A 21,859-nucleotide genomic window follows, 5' to 3' on the forward strand; every position below is an offset into this window, starting at 1 on the left:
AATTATAAAAGAAATCATCATAATAATTTAAAAGAAAGTAAATACACTAATATTATCACTTTATATTTTAGTAAACTTAGTTATTAATCGTCTTTTTGGTTATAATAAGAGAGAATAAAAAATTGGCTAATGTTAACTTATAACTTATAAAATAATTTGTACCGGATGTCAAAAACCTTTATGGAAAAGGTTTTTGGTAAACAAAAGGCAGGAAACTAAAACCCTTCGATGGAGTTCGAGGTCTCTCTCACCTCCTCTCAAATAACCCTCTCATGGCTAAGAATTAGAGTCTTCTCTGATTCTCTCTTTCACGTTTGCACACCCTAGTTCTGTATCGACATCTTGGATCTACAAGCCACCCGTCACGGTGCTCTAGGTTATTAACTAAACAAAAAAATAAAACTTGCAATTAAAAACTGACAGTAAAAAAATTAAAATTTTTAAAAATGTAAACCAATCCTAGATATTTGGTTTGGGCCTAAAAAACAAAGAGTAGTGAAAACTAGGGCACCAATAAGTAACAAGCAGTAAACCCCAAAATAACGCCTGCCTGCAGCCTTCACCATCAAAATCCAATTGTAGTGAAAACAACACAAAAACACAAACACAGATCACAATTTTCATTTTCATTTTCATTTTCATTTTCACAGACGGCCATCTTCTCTCTCTTTCTCAAACCTCCATTAATATCTCTGCCGGCTCTCACTAAACTATTATTTATATCATTTCTCTTCTCTCACATCACCATTGCCATTGGATGTTGACACACTCCATCCAATTTCTTTCCATTTGCTTCCTACAATTACAATTAGCCTCTCAACTTTAGTTAATGGCGAAGATCTCACAGAATAAGAAGAATAATAATAATAATAATGCTTCACCAAACGACGACGTTGAAGCCAAACCGGTTATCGGTAAAGCTAAGAGAACGCGGAAAACGGTTAAGCGTGACTCACCGCCTCAACGTAGCTCTGTTTACCGAGGCGTCACTAGGTATGTATGCTTTCAATTGCTTATTATTTGAATAATTGAATAATAATAATAAGTGATTATGTTATGTATTTGATTTTAATGTTTTGAATAATAATAATGTGAAGACACCGATGGACTGGACGTTACGAAGCTCATCTATGGGATAAGAATTGCTGGAACGAATCACAGAACAAAAAAGGACGTCAAGGTGAATGTGATATGATCTTCATTTTGTTAAATGACTAATTACGAAATTATTACGAATTACTGATTGAGTTTTGGTTGATTTTACATGAAATTGGTGGTGATGCGTTGATTCCTGCAGTATATTTAGGTAAGATTAGCATCAAATCTGGTGAATATTTGATTGTTATTATTATTATAATAATAATTGAGTGAAAAAGGTGTGTTGAGTTGAGATACAAAGAGAAAGACTTATCCAAAATGGTGATATTTAGGGGCCTACGATGATGAAAAGGTAGCTGCACATGCATATGACTTGGCAGCATTGAAGTATTGGGGACAAGACACCATCCTCAACTTTCCTGTATGTAATTTTTGCTTTTTTAAAGTTGTTACATTTTTCCACTATCTAAATATTGGAGTACTATTTTTTTTTGAATTTTTTATAATTGTTTTTACAATATATTGAAGCTTGGAACATACAAAGAAGAGATTCGAGAAATGGAAAGTTTGTCTAAAGAGGAGTATATTGGATCTCTAAGAAGGTAAAAAGTAAAACATAATTGTATACTATAATAATTTTTTTTGTGTTATACTTGTTAATAAAGATAGTCAATATTACAAAAATTACATATTTTCTTACTGTATACGGAAAAGAAAAAACTCTTTAACCAACTTTCAATATATTAAAGTCCCTAAATTTGCCTGAAATGTTTGTATTTATGAAAAAGTTTAAAATAATGATATTTTACATATTTACATTTTAAATAGGTCATGTAGAATGGTAACTTTTTCAGCAAATTTAATATGCAAGTCATTTTAATTTTTGTATATTTTTTACAAATATGTTCATATAGAAATTTAAGTATTTTACAAGTCATTTTTTAATTTTTTTTACAGTATGTTCATAGAGAAGTTTAAGAACTTTAATATATTAAAGATCTAGTTGATTGAATTGGTCTTGTACTTTTGACAAATTTAGTGACTTTAATAAATCAAAGTTAGAAAGTATGATGATTTTTTTGACATTAATCCTTAATATTTAAATTAGAAGTATGTTGCGATTTTATAACCAATCACTGTTGTTATTTTATTAGTTTGTAGTTTTGGTTTTATTTTTCATCTAACCATCATAAAATTCTTCCTGTTGTTATAGAAAAAGCAGTGGCTTTTCAAGAGGCGTTTCAAAATACAGAGGAGTGGCAAGGTAAAGTATCGATGAATTGCGATATTATTTTTTGTGAATTGATTTAGCGAGCTTTTTTATTATTGTTATTTAATATGTAGGCACCATCATAATGGTAGATGGGAGGCCCGAATCGGCCGGGTTTTTGGCAATAAGTATCTTTATCTTGGAACATACAGTAAATTCTTACTCTACATCATATGGTTTAATTTTGTAGGTTAAAACTATCTGTAACATCAGTTTAGTTCAACTAACATAACTAACTATTTGATAAGCTTGATTTGCATCCGACATATAAACGATATGACCTTTGAAAAAATATAAAAAAAAAGTCAAATAAAATAAATGTGGATGTATTTGGTATGATAGATTGCCAACCTTCAGCTGCTAGCTTAGCGACATTATCAAAATTGAAAGCTGATTTTGACATAAACTGGTCAACTTTAGGGCCCCAAACTTCCACCAAATATTTCATGCCCATAACTTTGAAGTTAATGCCACCAAATTTTTATTGCTCAACCAACCTCCATTCCTTCTTGTTTCCGACATTTGGCCATCTGCCTCCTCACTTTAGGCAAATATGACACACCATCTTTTTAACCTAAAACTATGAAAACTGGATTGATCTCCTTTTTTATTATATTATTATTTTATTTATTGTGACTTTAAATATAATACTATACATTATTCTCGTTGAACTAGAGGGGTTTCTTTTCATAAATGGTTTAACTTAGGATGTATCTGGTTCGTGTGATTTCGATTTGGATTTATAATTGCAATATGTGAAAGAGAAAAAAGGTTTCGGAATTTAAGGAATTTGAAATTTTAATTTGTAATAAGCTTGGGTGACATAACAATCATGAATGAATTTAAATTATCAATGTGGCGACACCTTTGTTGAACCACTAGTGAAGCCACTGCCCCACACCTGCCCTTTGACTAGTCACCGTCACCACTTGCACCACCACTGTTGTAACCTAGCGGATGCCACCACAACCATCGGCTACTAGTCGTTGCCGTCAACTGCACACCACCTTCTATGGTGACAGTAATGCAGTAGTGAAGGCTGTGGTGGGATGGCAGCGGCCACGACACTGTGATGGAGGTAGTAAAAGAATGAGAGAATCAATTTCAGTTTAATTCATTTTCCCACTAAGCAAATTAAGAATGCAAATTGAGATTCCAGTTTCAACAAATTTTTTATTAAAAAACATTAGACCATTCGTTGTGGGGCGCGATCCCCATCCGTAACCCCCCCCCCCCCACACACACACACACTGCGGGTGCCTTGGAGGTTTTGGAAGTGGGGAAGCGGGGACGTTTCCCCCACAACACTAGTGTTGAAGGTTTGTGATTGATGGCGGGTATCAATTGGGTAGAGATGTTTTTATGTTTTTTTAATAAAATAATAATAAAAAACAATAATGAAGTAATTATTGGAATCTCAGTTAACCACTACCATACCTTTTATGTATAATCTTTTTATAGTGATGTGGCGTCACATGACGCATAACACCTCATATAAGAGCTATCCACTACATATTAGGGGTGTGCATGAGTCCATTTGGAGCGGTTTTGAGCCAAACCCATAACCATAATCGATATGTCGGTTAATGGATAACCATAACCGATCCGTTATGCCGGTTTCGGTTAATCGGTTTTGAAGGTTAAAGCGAGTCGGTTATGAGTCGGTTAACCGTAACCAAAACAATTTAATTGAGCCTAAAAGTTTGATACCAAATATTAGAAAAAATGACTTAACATAATTCAACAAAATATATAATCCATAATATTAATATCAAATGTTAAAAAAATGGCATTATATAATCTAACAATGAAATTTAAGTTAATTTGATAACAAAAGTTGAACCGAACACATCAGAATGCTATAATCCGGCAATATGTTTGTTGAAAATAAATCCCAAACATATTGTTGGTTAAATAAATGGTCGATTCGGTTATGGTGGGTTTGAAAGTATCTATAACCAAAACCGACCCGCATTTGGCGGTTTTCAAAATTTCATTAAACCGACCCACCGTTTATGACGGTTATCAGTTAAAATCGGTTCGGTTATGGCGGTTATGATTCGGTTAACGGTTATGACGGTTAAATTGCTCATCCCTACTACATATGGTATTAGCAAATGGAATTCGGGACTTGATTTGAACGAACCAAACACACCCATACAGATTGATTTTCTTTTTTAATTTTTTTATTACTTTAAAAATAATAATAAGTTTATTTTGTGTTCTGACTTTTAGTAAATTTATGAGTACACCCCTCAACTTTGTCATATTATCACTCAGCTACTCAAGAAGAAGCGGCAACTGCATACGACATGGCAGCAATAGAATACAGAGGACTTAACGCCGTTACAAATTTTGACCTCAGTCGTTACATCAAATGGTTACGCCCCAACCAAACAGATTCCAACAACTCTAACGTCGTTCAAACCAACTTTGACCACACTAACCAAACTCAACATCCAGAATCAACCTTCATTTACAACAACCAGCTACCGGAAAGCTCAAGCTCCGGTGAAACAACCACCAGCGTACTTCCACCGCCACGTGGCACCGCCCTAGGGTTACTGCTGCAGTCAACAAAGTTCAAGGAAATGCTTGAGCAAACCTCCGCCGTTGACTCCCCGTCGCCGCCGCCGGAATCAGACCTGCCGCGGCGGAACTTTCCGGCGGATATACAGACGTATTTTGACTGTAATGAATTGAATAGTTATGTTGAAGGTGAAGATAATATTTTTGCAGATTTGAATTCATTCTCTGCGCCTATGTTTCAGTGCGAACTGGATGCTTAATATGAATGAACCGGGTTGAAGAATGATAGTGTTTGTTTGTTTTAATACTAACTGGAGCAGTTTGGATGACGGTGACGGTGGTCGGAGTAGATTCAACGGTGTTGACGGTGGTGACGGTGACGACGATGAGAGTTTTAATATTCATTTTCTTTGATTTGTTTTTTTTTTTTTAGTTTTTATTTTTATTTTTATTTTTATTTTTATTTTTATAATTGGCTAAACTGTAGATATTCATTCAGTTCTATTCTATATTTCTTTTCTTTCCTTCTTTTTCCGGAAAAAGAAATTCAATAAAAATGTTGTTGCCTTTTGATTATTTATAATTATTATTGTTCTTTTTCATCTTTAGTATTTCTTGTGGATTTTTTTATTAACTTGGTATTTTAATAAAACTTGTACTTTTTATTATATAAAATAATGAGTAAATTATAAATAACCATTATGTTTGTGGTAACTTGTAAATTACCAAAACATCCTTGAAATTCTTATGATGTCAATGTCATGGTTTTTGTCCTTTGATATATTTTCTGTTAAACTTGCTTTCTAAAATGATCAATTTACTCTTACTCTTATTACTCCCTTTCTATGAGAAATTAAGAAATAATAATAAAACCTCATCCCATGAATGGCCTCATTTAGCCATGTATATGACAAACTCGACATGACAGGGTTTTCAAATCGACATCTTTGGCTAAGATAATTGAAGCTTTCAAGATAAATGGGTCGTCATAAGTGAAAAAAAGAGTGAAATTTCATTCTTAAAATAATCAAACTGATGTAATTTTAATTTCCTTAACAAACCACTATCTTGAGATGTTTGTAGGTTTCTAGCTTTTTACCGGAACATGTTTTAATATATAATCATTCCTCATGTTAATAATTTAATTGATCAGCATTTACCATTTTAGTATTCTAAAAAAAAATCTTGGATGTGTCGCGTGATGTTAGTTAAACAACTAGAAGCTGGGCTAGTTAAACAATTAGATATGACTTACTAGAAATATGTGTTCTATACCAAATAATTACAACTTTCAAGCAAGGCTAGCTGCTAGCGCCTCAAGAACTTGGATGTAACTACTATAAATAGATGTATATAGAGGCAATAGAATAATTGCTTCTAGAAAAAAGCGAGTCATTACAACCTCTTCTTTTACTTTATCAAACGTTTATATTTCGAGCACACAAATTAAAGTATTGTTCAAATACCCATCCCCGATTCGATTGCGCAAACCCGTCTCGATAAGCTTTTTTTTTAGAAAAACACCTTCCTTGGTTAAGGCGGTAAAACTAATGCTAGTTTCAATATCCGGTAAACCAAAAAGTACTCCACTTTTCCTTTGGTATATCAAATATTGAAGCTAGTGTTGGTTTTAACACCTCAACCGTTGAAATGTGTTTTTTCTAAAGTGAAGCTTATCAAGACGGGTTTGCGAAACAAATAGGTGAAGAGCATTTGAACAATATTTTAACTTGTGTGTTTGAAAAAGAAACGTTTGGTAAACTAAAATAAGAAGTCCTTTAAATTCCAACCATTCATTCGCTCTTTTTTTCTGGGCCTTTTTATTTGTTGTGGGCTTTCAAAATAAAATCCAGCCCAACTCATACTTTTAAATACAAAAATCAACTAGATTAATCTAAAGTCCACGCCTCAAAGTTCTTTGTTGTGGGCTTTTTAATTTAAATCAAGCCCAACACATACTTTTATACAGAGGTGTACAAAACCGGTTTTTTCTCAAATTAAACCGGTTTGGTCAACCCATGTCCATACCAATTTGACTCAAACCTGTTCGATTTGAAACCGGTTTATGAGCAAAAAAGTCGAACTGGTCCAACTCGATTCAGTTTGTTTTAGAAACGGTTTTTCCTCAAACCGGTTTGGTAGTTCAGAAGTGGAACTGGTCCGAAAACCAGCGGGGTGGGTTGGTTTGGGACCCGATATGGGTGAAACCGGTTTTCTTGTCAAACCTGTTTGGGCCGGTGTGCAGTTAACCAATCCCAAACCGGATTTTTTTGTACATCTCTACTTTTAAATGCGTTACATATAATCTAAAGTCCACACTCCCCACTCCTAAAAGTCCTAATGTTAATGAACTTCAAGTTAGTTTAGCTATGAATTGCAGTCAACAATTACTAACAAGAGTTTTCAAACTTTAAAGTTGAGAGGGGGCACAAAACGTGCCTGACAGAATTAGATTGGGTGAAAATAATATGATATAAACATTGAATAAGTTGGTTGTAACAAATATTTTCTAGTGGAAAAGTCTAATTTACTTTTTAAGCAAAAGCTTGTTTAGAAACAAGAAATAAACATAAAAAAGTTAATGGAAGCAAATAATTTATTTAAACAAATAAATTAAAAAAAATCATCATCATCATCGTACTCAGTATATCCCACAAATAGCAAAGCTATAGTAGGGTCTGAGGAGGGTAAGATGTAGACAGCCTTACCTCTACCCCATAAGGATAGAAAGGCTGCTTCCGGTGAGACCCCCGGCTCGATAGTAGTTTTGCATCAAGCCTTGGACATAAGGCACATAGCACTCAATCATCGGGACACCGGCTGATCGGTGCATGTACCCTTGTTTTTCGGCTATCAACGCCACTACATGATGCCTGATTAACCGTCCGTCACTTTGCGGTGCGCACATATGATGTATATATGTGTGAACCCTCGGGTGGGCAAAAGTGAAATTGCACTAATTTTGACGTTATTTTACTAATCTCGTGAAAATAACGTTAAAAGTGACGGATGGTTAATCAGGCATCATGTAGTGGCGTTGATAGCTGAAAGATAAGGGTACATGCACCGATCAGCTGGTGTCCCGATGATTGAGTGCTATGCGCCTTATGTCCAAGGCTTGATGCAAAACTATTATCGAGCCGGGGGTCTCACCGGAAGCAGCCTCTCTATCCCTATGGGGTAGAGGTAAGGCTGCCTACATCTTACCCTCCTCAGACCCTACCATAGCTTTGCTATTGGTGGGATATACTGAGTACGATGATGATGATGATGATGATGATGATGATGAAATTAAAAAAAATAGTAACAAAGTAACTTACTAAACAAAAGCTTGTTTAAAAAATAATTTATTTAGACTTCATATGTCTGACTAGATCGTAACTACAAGAACTACTAGCGTAGTTAACACTAAGAATGTTGTAACTAAAAGTAACTATATAAATTATAATTATCAGTGGCGACCCAAGGTTTTTAGAGGCCTCAAGCTAACTATTAAATTGAGGTCTTTCTTTTCCAAAATTTTAAGTTTAAACCCTTCTCCTTTTCCGGGCTTGGGACCGGCAATAATAAACCAAACGTTTATAGTCGGCGGAGTTAAAAAAAATTTTAAGTTATTTCGTGTCGGTAAAAAATAATGTTTATATGAAATTTATTTTTCTAGCTTTAATAGATGCATATTGCTTAATGAAATAATCATATTTGTAAGTTCGGTGTCGATGTGACATTGAAACAAATAGCAAATAGCAAATAAATTGATAAATGGGCAGATTCTAAAGCAAATAACAAATATACAGATTCTATATTGGCATGAAGTGATGACAATATACTAACCTTATATTGCCAATTCTCCAAAAGTCAAATATTGTATTTGATATGCACAGCTCACGGGTGCCCACCGCTCACGGCTGTCCACTGCAGTCCACAAGAGAGGCTTTAATTGAATCACAACAGTCAACACACAAATAAACCAACATGCAAATCGAAATAAAAACCCAATTGCTTATTCAATCACAATAGAATCTAAGAATACTAGTAATAGTATAAACAAATATTATGAGACTTACCCAGTATATAAAGATGAAGAAAACTAAATCAAAGAGGTAGAACTAAAGGCTATAGCCGTTAGCTATTAAATGGTGATTTCATTCCGATTTTTGATTTCCGATTTCCAACAAAAGTCGCTTCAGTTCTATTGTTTTAATCTTCCAGGCAGTAGACTCCATGTCTCCATCATTCCAGGTTTCATCGACGGCCAGACAAAAAAACCCTAATATATTTATGGTTTTTTTTAAATTTGGGGGCCTTTATAATTTTGGGGCCTAAAGCCCTTGCTTGGCTCAACAAACCTATTGGGCCGGCCCTGATAATTATCATAGTTATAAACTTATAATAACCTTTTATGTCGAAAGAGAATATGTCATATCAAAAAATGCAACTATAACAAACTTTAATGAACCGATGCAATGTTTCATAAAAAGTTGTATCGATTTGAAGTGTTATACATACTGTTCTTAGTCATTGAAAAGATATATAAGTTTTGTTTTGTGACAATACTGGGATCTAACAATTTTCTTCTAGTTACGTGTTACACGTTTCCTAATTATGCCAAAAGTGATTTATGTTACCTGGACTCTAGAGGGTTGAAGTACCAACTTTGAAAAGTATTATCCATAAACGATATGTAGTCAGTCATGTAGACTATTTGATTTTGAATACTCTAAAACTAGAAAATTCTCACATGTGGCAAACATGAATTATATTGTCTAATCCTTGAATACTATACCCGAATAGGTTTAGGAAGTGAACCAATCAGGTCGCTTGTAACTTGAAAGCTACTCGAGATTAACTCATTAGAAGTTTGGATTAAACCAAGCTTAATCGAACAAAAAATTATTTCTAGAGCTCAATTAAACAAGCTTGTGCCGAGCCTACTTAAACCTAAACGAGTCTATTACTTATCTAAATTTAACAATATGGAGTTTGTAATTATGAGTTTATGTTCTTGTAAGACTGTAATAATCAGGTTCATAGTTTTAGTAGTGTTTGGGCCAAAAAGAAATTAAAGGGTCTTACTTGAGCAACCCCATAACCCAAAATTACCCATAAAAGGGTTGCGGGCCAACCCGATATCCCCATCCTAGAAACGAGTGGCTCTCTCAACATAGGAAAAAAAATAATATACACACGAAACATGTGAACATTACACTGTCCATCACCAAAGATATAATAAAATCAAAGAAACTCGTGTTAAGTTATAGTACACAAGTTAAGTTAGAGAAGTGGAGTAAACGTTTATATCAACTTAAATAAATTCAAATCTTTTGTAATATGGCTAAATGCATACTAGAAGACAGAAGTTTTAACTTAGTAAAAGGTAAGAACTTTTCCTGGTTAGAAGAACAATTTTGTTAGACGTGAACGGCCGCTCAAGTGACTGAAGATTTTTCATTTATTTACTTGATTTATCATTTTCTAAGTCTACGGAGTGATTACTGATTTCTGCCCGTAGTTCCTCTCTTGTTAGCTCGTGATAAGTTATAACTAAAGGTAACTATATAGATCTACTCAATATTTACTTGCTAAAACTTCAAGTTCAAGCTAAACCAAGCTAAAGCTTCATTAGTCACATGAGTTGTCTAAATTTAATAGTATTTTTATAGTAAAAGAAAACATGCATAACGTATTAATGTTAAATATATATAGTTTGGATGAAATACAAATTAAATTAGTGTGTTAATTTGTAAAAATTAGGGGTAGTAAATGTGACCCATTAGGTTGAATGAGTTGTATTAAAATGTATATAATGGGTCAGAATTGATCAAATTAAAAAAAGAATATGATTGAAACGGGTTGACATTTTTTGAAAGTTTTTTTTATGAAACGAGAAAACGGAGGAAACTTTTAGTATTTTCACCTTTTTAGTTTCTGATTTATATTTCGAGTAATGATTTTTAATTATATTTTTCAATTTTTTAATGAAAGGTTTTTGAGATGGATCAAAATGAGTTGAGATTACAAAAACACCTTATTAAAAAAATTCAAAAAATATAATTAAAAAGTTATAACTTGAAATATAAATAAAAAACTGAAAAAAGGTAAAAATACTAAAAAATTTTCTCCGTTTTTCTCGTTCAATTAAAAAAAACCTCGAGAAATGTCAATCTGTTTTGACCTGTTTCAATCATTTTCTTTTTTTAGTTGACCCATTCTGACCCATTATATACATTTTAATACAACCCATTTAACCTATTGATCACATTTGCCACCCTTGATAAAAATTGAGTAGTGTAATTATATATACAACGTAGTGTGATTATAATGTATTGTTATACCGTAATTACAAGTATAAATATATAAGTATTCTGTATTTGGGCCAAAAAGAAATAATAAGTATTCGATGAGCCCAATAAGAACCCGAAATTATCATGATAAGGATTTGTGGACCAACCCGATATCCAACGAGTGGCTGTCTCAACACACAAATAAATACACACACACCCGAAACATGCCATGCGCGCCAACATTGTACAGCCAATACCCGACAATGACCTCCACGACAATTTCTTCACTCTCATTCTCCGCCGCCACCGCCACCGCCACCGCCACCTCCATTTTCCACCACCACACAAATCCTAGTTCACTTTTCAAACCCCGGTCAAAAACAATTACTTCTATGGTTGCGGCCACTATTGCCACAACCTCAACAAAAGTTGTACCTTCAATTATAGTAGGCGGTGGTCGTGTAGGACGGTCCCTAGAAGAAATGGGCGGCGGCGATGATTTTCTGGTTAGAAGAGGGGAACAGGTTCCACTGGATTTCCCGGGACCGATTTTCGTGTGTACTAGGAATGATGATTTAGATGCTGTTCTTCAGTCTACTCCTCAGTCACGTTGGAATGGTACGATGATAATACTATAATTTGTTTAATGCATGTTGGTGTATCGAATTATGATATTATGGTGTTACAAATGTTAAGATGGATTTTTAACAATCACGGATGGTAATGGGGACACGTATATGTAACGGTCTCCAATAAAATGTCGAATATCCGTTAGTTGTACTTTAGGATTTCTAACTACATTTGTTGCTATTTAATTATTTTCTTTATATAATTTTATTACCAAGGAAAATATAGGATTATAATTTATAAACATCACTAATCGCATACCCTTTCAAAATTTAAAACCTCCTTTTCATATCTATGATTGTCACTTGTATTTTTTGTCATCATTAATTTAAAAGGTGAAAAAGGAGGTTAGATTATACATACACGAAAAAAAATAACGAGAAAACGCAGAAAAAGGAAAACATAGTAAAAACACAAGAAATTAATGGAAAAAATCATGTGCAAAACATAAAAAACAGAGAAAGCAAAAAAAAAAAAAAATTGTAAAAAGACAAAAGAAACTAATTAAAAGTGGGTAAGTATGAAAATTTGTTAAATTTTGAAAGTTTTAGTAAAATGTAAAGGATAAACATTCATTCTGTAACTTTTTTTGAAGTAAAATAAATCAAAATGTGTAAATTTGATATATTCTTCATTCATTGAGGAGAGAGATTCAATTTTGGTTATGGGTCCGGTAAATAAACAAAAGTTTACAAGGGGATGCATGCAATTGTCATGAGGTACAATTCTGATAAATAGGGATGCATGTTTTAGATAAGCTGGTCGGGTATCACCTAATATCATACTTGTTTATACACATAAATATTTTTAAAATTAATTTTGTACCCCATCTCATACCTGAATTTTTCGGTATATATATATATTTACCTGTGGGTTCAATCAAAGCAGATTTGGTTTTCTTCCAGAACGGGATGATGGAGCCATGGTTCCACAGTAAAGGTTTGAGTGACGCGGACCAGGTTTTGGCATACTTTGCCGTTTCCAAGATCGGTGAACGACCGATTGATGGTATAACTGATGTTAATCCCGGGGTTTAACCGCAGTTTGTGGCAAATGGGGGTCTGCTATAGCTGCTAGGCTAAATGCTGGAGGCCTTTCATGCAAGGTATAAAATGACCAAACTACCCTTAGATTATAAATTTTACTAAAAAAAGTTGTATAATTAAATTTGTAGTTTTGTTAAAAAAAATGTTTTGTGAAAATATGGAAATCAGGTGCTTGAGAAACACCCCTTTCAGAAGCAAATGCTAGAGAAGCTTATATGGATATCTTCATTCATGCTTGTCGGGGCCCGTCATCCCAGAGCCACTGTGGGCGACGTAGAGAAGGATTTTCGTTGCGAGGTAAGATTATTTGCATCAACATAACACTATGGTCACGCTAGAACAAAATTAGTTTCTAATGTAATAATATGGTTTTGTAATCATATATAACTGACTTAATATTTACAGGTAATTAGTCTGATTGGTGAGCTGGCATCTGCAGCATCAGAAGAGAAAGGTATAGTATTTGATGATGGGATTGAGGATAGATTATGTGCTTATGCTCGAGCGGTTTCTCATTTCCCGACAGCAGTGAAGGAGGTAAGTTTTGTTGGTTAGTAAGTTGCAGACTTGCAGTTGACCTGCTATTTGTTAACTCACCAAGTGTAATGAATCTTGCAGTTTAAATGGAGAAACGGGTGGTTCTATTCGCTCTCAACGAAGGCAATGGCGCAAGGGAAAGAAGACCCGTGTCCGTTGCATACATCTTGGCTTAAAGAATTAAAGATTGTTAGGTAAATAAATTGTGTGTGCCCGAGTGTTTCAAGCAGCTAGTTGTATGGGATGATCCCACATTTGACATTTATGTTCACGGTTCAATCATTTTTAATCAATGTAGCAAATAGAGTTATCTTTATTTTCATAGGTGTAGGCGCGTTCGGTACATACTTTAATCAAATTTTAATATAAAACTCTAAAAGGCCGTTTGTTGTATAATTTGATCAATTTTAAGTAGAGAAGCGTGAAAACTATGCAAACATTTGTACATAGTGCATGAAAGTTGCGAAAATACAGCCGGTTAATTGAAAACCCTATCGGGTATCACAATTAGATACAAGTGTAACGAAGATTTATTTGATATTTAACATTTCTGAACTTTGGTCCAAATATCATTTTTAATACCCTTAACATTGCCACTTGGGTAGTTGGGAGCAAATGGTACCGGGTATTTTCGGTAACCACTTTTTTTTTTTTGGATTGATACTTTCGGTATGGCACTGGCATATTGGGTTGATTACCATCAAATACAGAGCCGGTACCGGTACCCATTTTTAGCTATTTTCGGGATCAGTTTTTTTGGTACTTTTACCGGTTCAAGACGATACTAGTACCGAGCTCATCCATAGTAGTTGGACAACAGTAGAAGCTTATGATTCTTTGGTGGCAGGTCACGGGTTCAAGCCTTGGCCATGGCGTTACTTTAGGCAGTTGTGTAATTTATGAGCAGTGTAGTTTGTTGATAAAAAAACACTTAGTATTAACTACTAAAATTAAATTTGGAGATAATGTGATCGACGTAATTAATAAATGTCCATTGGAAGGCTATACGTCAAAGTATCATTACTAGAATACCGATTATAATTGGTGATGTTATACGTATAGCACCTCAACTCAACACATCAGTATGTTTGTTTGTCAGACTGTCACATCATATAGACCACGTCATACGATTGTATAAAGCAAACTTCAACTCATTATGAGTTGTGTGACTTTTGTCACAACACCACTTTCGCCTAAGTCGGTTTCAGTAATTACACGAGCCTGTATAACAACTTGTATAACACCTTATATATGGCACACACAAAACAGGTTTAGATGAAAATAGGCCTCCATAAGAAAATGTCAACTTGGTTTGAATCAAAATAAGTGCGAATCAAAATTGGCTTGGGTCGAAATTGAAGGTGTTGGGAAAAAAAGGTATAAAAAATAAGTTAACCCGTTGTATTTATATATTGTGGCTATGGTGGAGGACAAGAGGTGATGATGATGGTATAAGGAGTGACGTTGTGAATGGTGATGGCATACATGTTGGACCTGTTGGTCTAGGTGGCGTCGTGGTACACGATGGCTACCTACACGGTCACAAAGGAAATAAGTAACCATAGTATTGTGATGGTACATGTTGGCATATTATGGTATTCTTGATTCATCTTTGGCGTATTCTTCATGACGTATATGTTTTTTCTTTGACAAAATATAACTGGCATAGAAAGGAAAATATTACACGATTCTTTAATTATATAATGATAGTGACAACATTAAATACATTGATAGTGAAAGTAATTTTACGAAGAGGTCTTCGTTATTGCTCACAAAATATATAGAAAGGAAAAACATAACACAATTCTTTATTTATATAGTGACATCGTTAAAGCGATAAAACCAAACAGCATATAATGGTTTCGCAAATGTCCATCCAGTCGATGGTTCCAAGTTTTGCACTACTTTAGAATTGTCTCATTAACAAGATGACCAACTGTGGCACTCGTGAATAGGGATGAGCAAACGGTACCGGAAACCGGTACCGAATCGGATACCAAACTTTTTTATATTTTGGGATCACTACGGTACTGATATTTTTATCAAATTTTTGACTTCCCTACCGGTACCAAACCATGCATTATCAATACTGGTACCTATTTTCGGTATCGATATCGAGCTCGTCCAGACTTATAGTAAAACAACTATTTTTAACCCGAGGACAGATTGGGGGTTGGGAAGGTGCTTTTTCTAAAGCGTATACTTTTAACATGAGATGTGGTAGTTGAATCATTTTGAAAAAAATAAAAAGAAATGGGGGGGGGGGGGTTGTTATTTCTAAAACACTCGATTTATACCGAAATTATATTGGCCAAACCCATTTAACCCCAACCAAATTGATACCTTCTCAACGACCAAGATTGATCCAGATTCATTTTGTTTCGAATCCGTTTTGACCAGAACTAATTTTGCTTATAAGTTAAAACTCATTTCGACCCAGAGCAGATTTTGTTAAAACCTGTTCTAACCTGGACCCAAAACGACCTGACACTTTTGCCAAACTCGTGTAAGGGGTGGCCATGGCGATGGCAGTAGCTGTGGTGCCATGACGACTAATAGCTAGTAGAGACAAACAAAAGCCGTTGCCACATTTGAAACCGGTTGTATAATGTGAATAGGTCCAACTTGACATGTCGTATAAATTGAGTAGACAAAACATAACATTTTGTATCATTTGAGTTAACCAAAAATGAACCCATATAGAAATGTTTTGCACAAAATCAACTCATCCTTTAAAGAATGGTTCATGACTGTCACACTAGATCAAACCTTGAAATCCGGACATTCAGTATCAAATGGTTAAGACATGAAAATTTGCACAAGTGTTCTCACGTGCACAAACAAAAACCTCTTCATATTCGGGACAAAGTATGAAATAAAAAAAATCAAAAAAAAAGGTGCAATAAAAATAAGATAAACAATAGCTCAATCCATGGACAATACAATAAAAACCAAACCTGTATCACAAATCCTAAAACCGGCACGGCACTATCCTGTTTTCACAAAAGCTCCAAATGTCAAAATCACCTGAAAGTTGTAAAATACCCGAACTTAAGATTACAAAATTGGTTCAGGTTAAACCGGTCATTTCACAAGTGTAGAAACATGACAGTCAGGTTGGTTGATCTATAAACACTTATCATCATTTCCTCTAAATAACTTAAGTTAATTATGATTACAAAGCTTATATTATCACATTGATAATCCAAATATTTGGTTGGTTAGGGATAAACCACTACAAAAAACATGGTGAAATTTGGTTGATTCAGAAAAGAACTGCATTAATTATATACTCTTTTGATTAAAGAGGCTGAATACTAACCTTCAAGAATCACAGATGTCTTCTGTTTAGTCTTCTTCATAATCACCAGCATTTTCCAACAAGTAATTAGCTGCGAGTTCTTCATTACGATCACAGGCTAAAAACGCCTCAATAACAAGAGTTCTATCGAAACCCATTGCCTCAAGCTAGAAATACAAAAAACAATAAATCGGTTAAGTAAATTCAAGCCCATATGTACAAAAAATAGGGGTGCGGAAAATAGATCAATACCCGTTCAATGGCTTCCTGTTCTGCTGGAGTAACACTAACCGCATGAGGCATCATCTCCTGATCAGCTTGATCAAAAAGATCCCTATAATAATGGTTGGCGGTTATTATAAAAACACTCAGATATGTAATGTAACAGTAAATTAAACAAGAAAGAAGAAAATGACTGTATTACCCTTCAGAAGCATCAACAGGTTCATTGATTAGTTGTAGAAACTCAGCATGGTTTTCTTGAATTAATCCTAAAAGTTGAGGATTTTGCTTTCCAAGCTCTTGAAGCATGGGCTGTAAAAATTTCAACTGCTTTTACACCGTGTAACAAAAGAAACATAGTTTATATATAAAATTGCCGACAGAACAGAAAATGTGTACCTGCAATATTTGTGGGTTTGATTGTACCATAGACCGCAATGCTTGGAACTGAAATAAGGATTGTAAATTAATAAAATTAACAAATCTGCCTAAAATCCATAACATCACCAAGATCAAGAACCTATATATTTTGATATATTTTGTTATGATTAAGATGTCTACCCTACGGTATGTTATCCATTATTATAGGCCTGTAAACAAACCAACGTCCAGTGAACCGTTTGGCGGGAAGTTTGTTTATGTTCGCTTGATTAATGAACAAACATTAACAAAACTCTTTGTTCAATTAGTTAATCAAACCAACACGAACGCATGTCTTGTTCATTCATTTATGCTTGTAAATGTTCGCTTATGATTGTCCATTTGTGTTCGTTTATATTTGCTCATTAACATTCATTTATGTTTGTTAGCTTACGTTTGCTTAAGTTTGTTCATTTATGTAATTGTTAGGCCTATTACAATGTAGTCTAGCTTATTTAATTAAAATATCACGCATTAATATTTATTAATTTTAGTCAAGCGCTATTAATTTTTAGGCCCAACAGATTAATATTGATGTTGCCTTTAATTGGTGTTTGCTCAGTTATGTCCGTTTGTAACCCGTTCATCTGTTTTAGTTATATTCGTTCGTGTATGTTCATGAACATTTGTTTATAGTATAAACAAACAAACGCAAACAAGAAAACCTAGTTTGTTAAACTGCATGTGTTCGATCATTTGTTCGATTAAAGTTAAATGAACAAACATGTCCAGTTTGTCCGCTTCGTTTACAAGCCTATATAGAGATCTTAATGCATTAAACCACCTGCTGGTTGTTTCTAAGAAAATCAAGGGATCCAAGATTGCCTCTTGCAGCACCTGAAGGTATTTCCTGCAAAGATATTTTTATCAATATTAAATACAAAAAAGAAACAAAAAAACTCACTTTTATGAATACAAAAAAGAAATAACCTGAGGAAACAAATTTAATGGAGAAGCATTAGGTCCTCCAGATAAAGGTGCAACACTTGCAGCAACAGTTTGAGTTGCAGGGACTGCAACTTCTACTGTATCTGGAATACCCTGAAATAATTGGAATAATATTAGTATCTATGTTTCAGAAATATTTATAAAAAAATTTACTGAGAAATATACAGAATACAGGTAGTCGATTGCTCGCTCTGGATTGTTGTAAGCAGCTCGAAGGGCACGAGTAACTGTTTCTTTGTCCCAATTGCCACCGCCTATATCCATTATGTGTTGAATTGTCTGGTCAACGCTATTATTGTCAGCTACATTTGAAGCAGCTTGCCCATTTGTATCAGAATTAACACTGCAATTACAACACACAATAGTCAATACATTTGGTTAAAACAGGCAATTCTGTAATGTGTCGGCCATCGGGTTGTGTTGAACTTAAGCGTTTATTTGAGTCCACTTTGTAAATATTTGTTTATAAATAACTAATGCATTGAATATGAATCCAAAAACTATAGTAAAACTTTTGCAACGGGCAACTTTTGACCTGCTTCTTTCAATGTTAATTTGACCTATTAGCCAATTCATGCATAAACGGGTCGAGATCACCACGTCTAATTTATTTTGATTCAAATAAAAGACTACAATGATAAAGAAAGAGCTCATACGGTGCAGTTACAGTTGCAGGTACATTTGTTGTTGCTGGTCCAGAAGAAGATGTGCTGGTTTTAGAAGCCCTACAATGCAATCACATGTGTAAATGATAAGATCCCACAAACACTTGATTTATATATTTATAGATAAAGAAAAGGCTACTGTGATATGATCCTTCAGAGAACTGATAATCCTCTATAGCTAGCATTTGGTCATCATCCAATTCAACTTTCAGCAGGCGCTTTTTGGCCTTTTTCGGGCCAAGTATCTCGCATTTAATCTCTTCCCACCAAAAGGGGACGTAAAATGCATTAATCATCGTACTTTTCCGTCTTCCTTCTGTAGCATGCTCCACATTAGCCTGAATTTACCCATTAGTATAAGTTTCTGGAGTCGAGAGGAGAAATAAGCCATTAATGATTCATCAAAGTCCAAGAAATGGATACTTTTATAGAAGTAGAAGAAAATCCACATTGTTTAAAGGTAGCAAGAAATTAGACATTCGGATCCATGTTAATATAAATCTCAATTGGCAAAATCCAAAAAGTTGCAACTTAATCCCGGACCAAATTAGATTTAAAAAAACCATTTGTAGAATACCTAACTTTAACAATCTTAAAAACGAGTATTATATGCAACGCAAGTCAGTATTCCTTCTAGCCCATCATGCCAACATTCGTTAGCAAGAAATGGGGATAGTTCTGGTTTCGGTTCGTGCTTATTATCCCCATTTTGTGCCAAACAAATGCTGGCAGAGGGACTTGCTGCCAAATCTTAAATTTTGAAGCTTTACAAAAAAGTTACTAAATTAAATCTACTCTGTAATTTGGTTGAAACTTAATGGGATTTGCCAAATGAGATTGTAAACTAGTAAATATTCAACTATCTAATCTTTGCAACTATTAAATGATGGTAAGGTCTTTCTAATTCTATAAAAGCGCATTAATCTTGATATATGATGAATCATTAACTGTTCTTTCTTTTCTCTCTGGTAACTTCTACTAATGGATAAAAATTTAGGCTACTGACGAGAAAGCTTATTTTAAGCCAATTCATGAGACATTTGGCCTGAAAAAGGCCAAAGAGCAATTGCTGAAGGTTGAATTTGAGGACCAAATGCAAGCCATAGAAAGTATGCGCCTTGAAGCAACGACTATCAATTCTTAGGAAGCTCAGTCATGGGAACTCACTGCTGTTGGGAAGACACGTTAGGCGTGCTGGTAGGATTAGAAGCTACTGGTGCAGTTGTTGATGAAGGCTGCTTGTAACAGCTAAAATGTGACTCATTTATTCATAAAGTATACATGAAGATCATAAATGGCACAACAGAAAAGTACCTGAGCAGATGAAGCTCCACTTGCACCCGAACTCTTACTCTGTTGAAAGAGACATATAATCAGTAAACCAAGCTGTCAATTTTGTGTGCGTGTGTGAGAAAGAGAGAGAGAGACCTTGCTAAGCATGACAACAAGAAAACCTTCCTCAGAGATCTTGTTATCAGCCAATGTAGTTTCATCTTTCAAAACCTTGCCATTATGAATCAATAATTGTTGCCCGCATGGGTAATTAGCTTTCCCTTGTACATCTTCAATATTTTTCTTCACCGCCATAATCTAGTGTCATCACACGTTTTACATCAGTTAAGTATATATACGTGAAAAAGAACTTTCATAAAGCATGCCATACAGATAACCCAATCAAATATGAACTATATAACAGTTAACAAAATATACATAATGCCATATGTATGACAAGATCAAATTGTGAAAGTTATCAGCATGAAAACACTTTTTTGTTCCCTAAATCTTATTCAAGAAAAAGAATATGTTGATGACAGACATGCCAAATCACAGTTCATTCCATCTCTTTTAAATGCTTTCCCAATACATCACCTTTTACTAAAATAAGTGTGCATATAGGCATATAGCCTACAAATAATAGGATGGTAGACATCTTATCTAATTAAAATTACTTCAATTACTCTTACTAGTTACTACAAACCATTAATTGCTTTTACTTTTTAATAAGTCCCTGTATAAACCTGGCTAATAAAATGCATATAACGTTATGTTCCAATTAACAGAAACCTGGATCCATCTTACAAGTCAAATGACCACTGCAAATTGTATTATTAAGTTACACAAAAGTTATCAAATTAGTAGTTTAAAGGTTTTATACCATAACACAATAAGCAAACATCGAGTGATTGAGATGAAAAACAAACAGCAATGTAAATAAGTTCCCATGGGTTACCAGTCCGCGTAAGACTACCATTATTAACTTTCCAAAATGTATGCCACGACTAATTGTTCGCATCTAATGCCGTTTATCTAAAAAAGCATACACAAATTGTCTCTCAAGCATGTCAATCATCCAACTAAAGCTACAACAATCTTCAACAATAGCAGGTGCAAATCATACAGCTATACTCAACTCAATTTAACATAATCTTACACTAGATCAATACCAGATTCACATCAAAACACTCACACAGTGCCCTAATTTAGCATTTACATGAATAATAAACAAGACGAGGTAGATATAAATAATATAAAAGAGGCAGCACATGAGATGAGAAGGAGTGTAATTAGAAACTGACAGTGTTGGAAGGTTGAACCCTAATTTGGAAGTAGCTTCCTTTGAGAGTCTTGACGGTGAGCTTCATCATTCAATTGGTAATGGTAATGATTAGGCGGGAGATTAATTAATTTGTAACCCTAGAAATGCAGAATCGAATGTTAACCACGTACTGTTACTTTCAACAGATGGTTGCCAACGGAATTCACCACGTGTTTCGCACGTGACCATCATACCTTTTCCTTTTTTATGATTTTTTTTTCCTTTTTTAAATAAGCTTATACTCTATTCATAAAAGGAAAATGTTTTTAGAAAGTGAAAAGGACCAAAATGGCCAATTTGACAAACCAAAGTTCTTATT

At 34.3% G+C, this 21,859-nt stretch overlaps 2 protein-coding genes and 1 pseudogene across 3 annotated transcripts; 2 read left to right on the forward strand and 1 right to left on the reverse strand.

Moving 5' to 3' along the window:
- The first annotated feature begins 472 nt into the window (after positions 1-472).
- Positions 473-5,493, forward strand: LOC143637439 (AP2-like ethylene-responsive transcription factor At1g16060). The gene is made up of 8 exons (XM_077104833.1): positions 473-993; positions 1,098-1,180; positions 1,298-1,306; positions 1,431-1,519; positions 1,627-1,700; positions 2,312-2,362; positions 2,443-2,519; positions 4,649-5,493. Exons 1-8 carry the CDS (start codon positions 830-832, stop codon positions 5,155-5,157), a joined length of 1,056 nt encoding a protein of 351 aa, XP_076960948.1. The 5' UTR covers positions 473-829; the 3' UTR covers positions 5,158-5,493.
- A 5,916-nt stretch (positions 5,494-11,409) lies between these two features.
- On the forward strand, positions 11,410-13,704 carry LOC143637418 (uncharacterized; annotated as a pseudogene). The gene is made up of 5 exons (XR_013154423.1): positions 11,410-11,796; positions 12,694-12,910; positions 13,020-13,148; positions 13,257-13,388; positions 13,470-13,704. The product of XR_013154423.1 is annotated as an uncharacterized LOC143637418 (transcript).
- Positions 13,705-16,003: 2,299 nt separating this feature from the next.
- Positions 16,004-21,649, reverse strand: LOC143637440 (ubiquitin receptor RAD23b-like). Its single transcript, XM_077104834.1, has 13 exons — positions 21,521-21,649; positions 20,373-20,534; positions 20,259-20,297; positions 20,112-20,179; positions 18,936-19,004; positions 18,445-18,622; positions 18,262-18,372; positions 18,116-18,181; positions 17,311-17,358; positions 17,114-17,223; positions 16,942-17,023; positions 16,711-16,856; positions 16,004-16,415 (listed from the first exon to the last, which is right to left on the reverse strand). The coding sequence occupies exons 1-12, from the start codon at positions 21,587-21,589 to the stop codon at positions 16,737-16,739; spliced, it is 1,122 nt and encodes a 373-aa protein (XP_076960949.1). The 5' UTR covers positions 21,590-21,649; the 3' UTR covers positions 16,004-16,415; positions 16,711-16,736.
- Between the last annotated feature and the right edge of the window lie 210 nt (positions 21,650-21,859).

The sequence above is a fragment of the Bidens hawaiensis genome, unplaced genomic scaffold (genome assembly GCF_021521415.1).
Source record: "Bidens hawaiensis isolate Kalapana, Puna unplaced genomic scaffold, B.hawaiensis_p1.1 tig00008283_1, whole genome shotgun sequence".
In the NCBI taxonomy this organism is placed as follows: domain Eukaryota; kingdom Viridiplantae; phylum Streptophyta; class Magnoliopsida; order Asterales; family Asteraceae; genus Bidens; species Bidens hawaiensis.

What these genes read in the sequence shown, in the direction of transcription:
- LOC143637439 (XM_077104833.1), top strand. Translation starts at nt 830, where the DNA reads ATGGCGAAGATCTCACAGAATAAGAAGAATAATAATAATAATAATGCT. An exon ending in GTTTACCGAGGCGTCACTAG is followed by an intron (nt 994 to 1,097) that starts GTATGTATGCTT and finishes AATAATGTGAAG; the next exon opens with ACACCGATGGACTGGACGTT. An exon ending in AAATACAGAGGAGTGGCAAG is followed by an intron (nt 2,363 to 2,442) that starts GTAAAGTATCGA and finishes TTTAATATGTAG; the next exon opens with GCACCATCATAATGGTAGAT.
- LOC143637440 (XM_077104834.1), bottom strand. Translation starts at nt 21,589, where the DNA reads ATGATGAAGCTCACCGTCAAGACTCTCAAAGGAAGCTACTTCCAAATT. An exon ending in GGGTTCAACCTTCCAACACT is followed by an intron (nt 20,535 to 21,520) that starts GTCAGTTTCTAA and finishes TGATGACACTAG; the next exon opens with ATTATGGCGGTGAAGAAAAA. An exon ending in CAAACCCACAAATATTGCAG is followed by an intron (nt 17,224 to 17,310) that starts GTACACATTTTC and finishes AAATTTTTACAG; the next exon opens with CCCATGCTTCAAGAGCTTGG.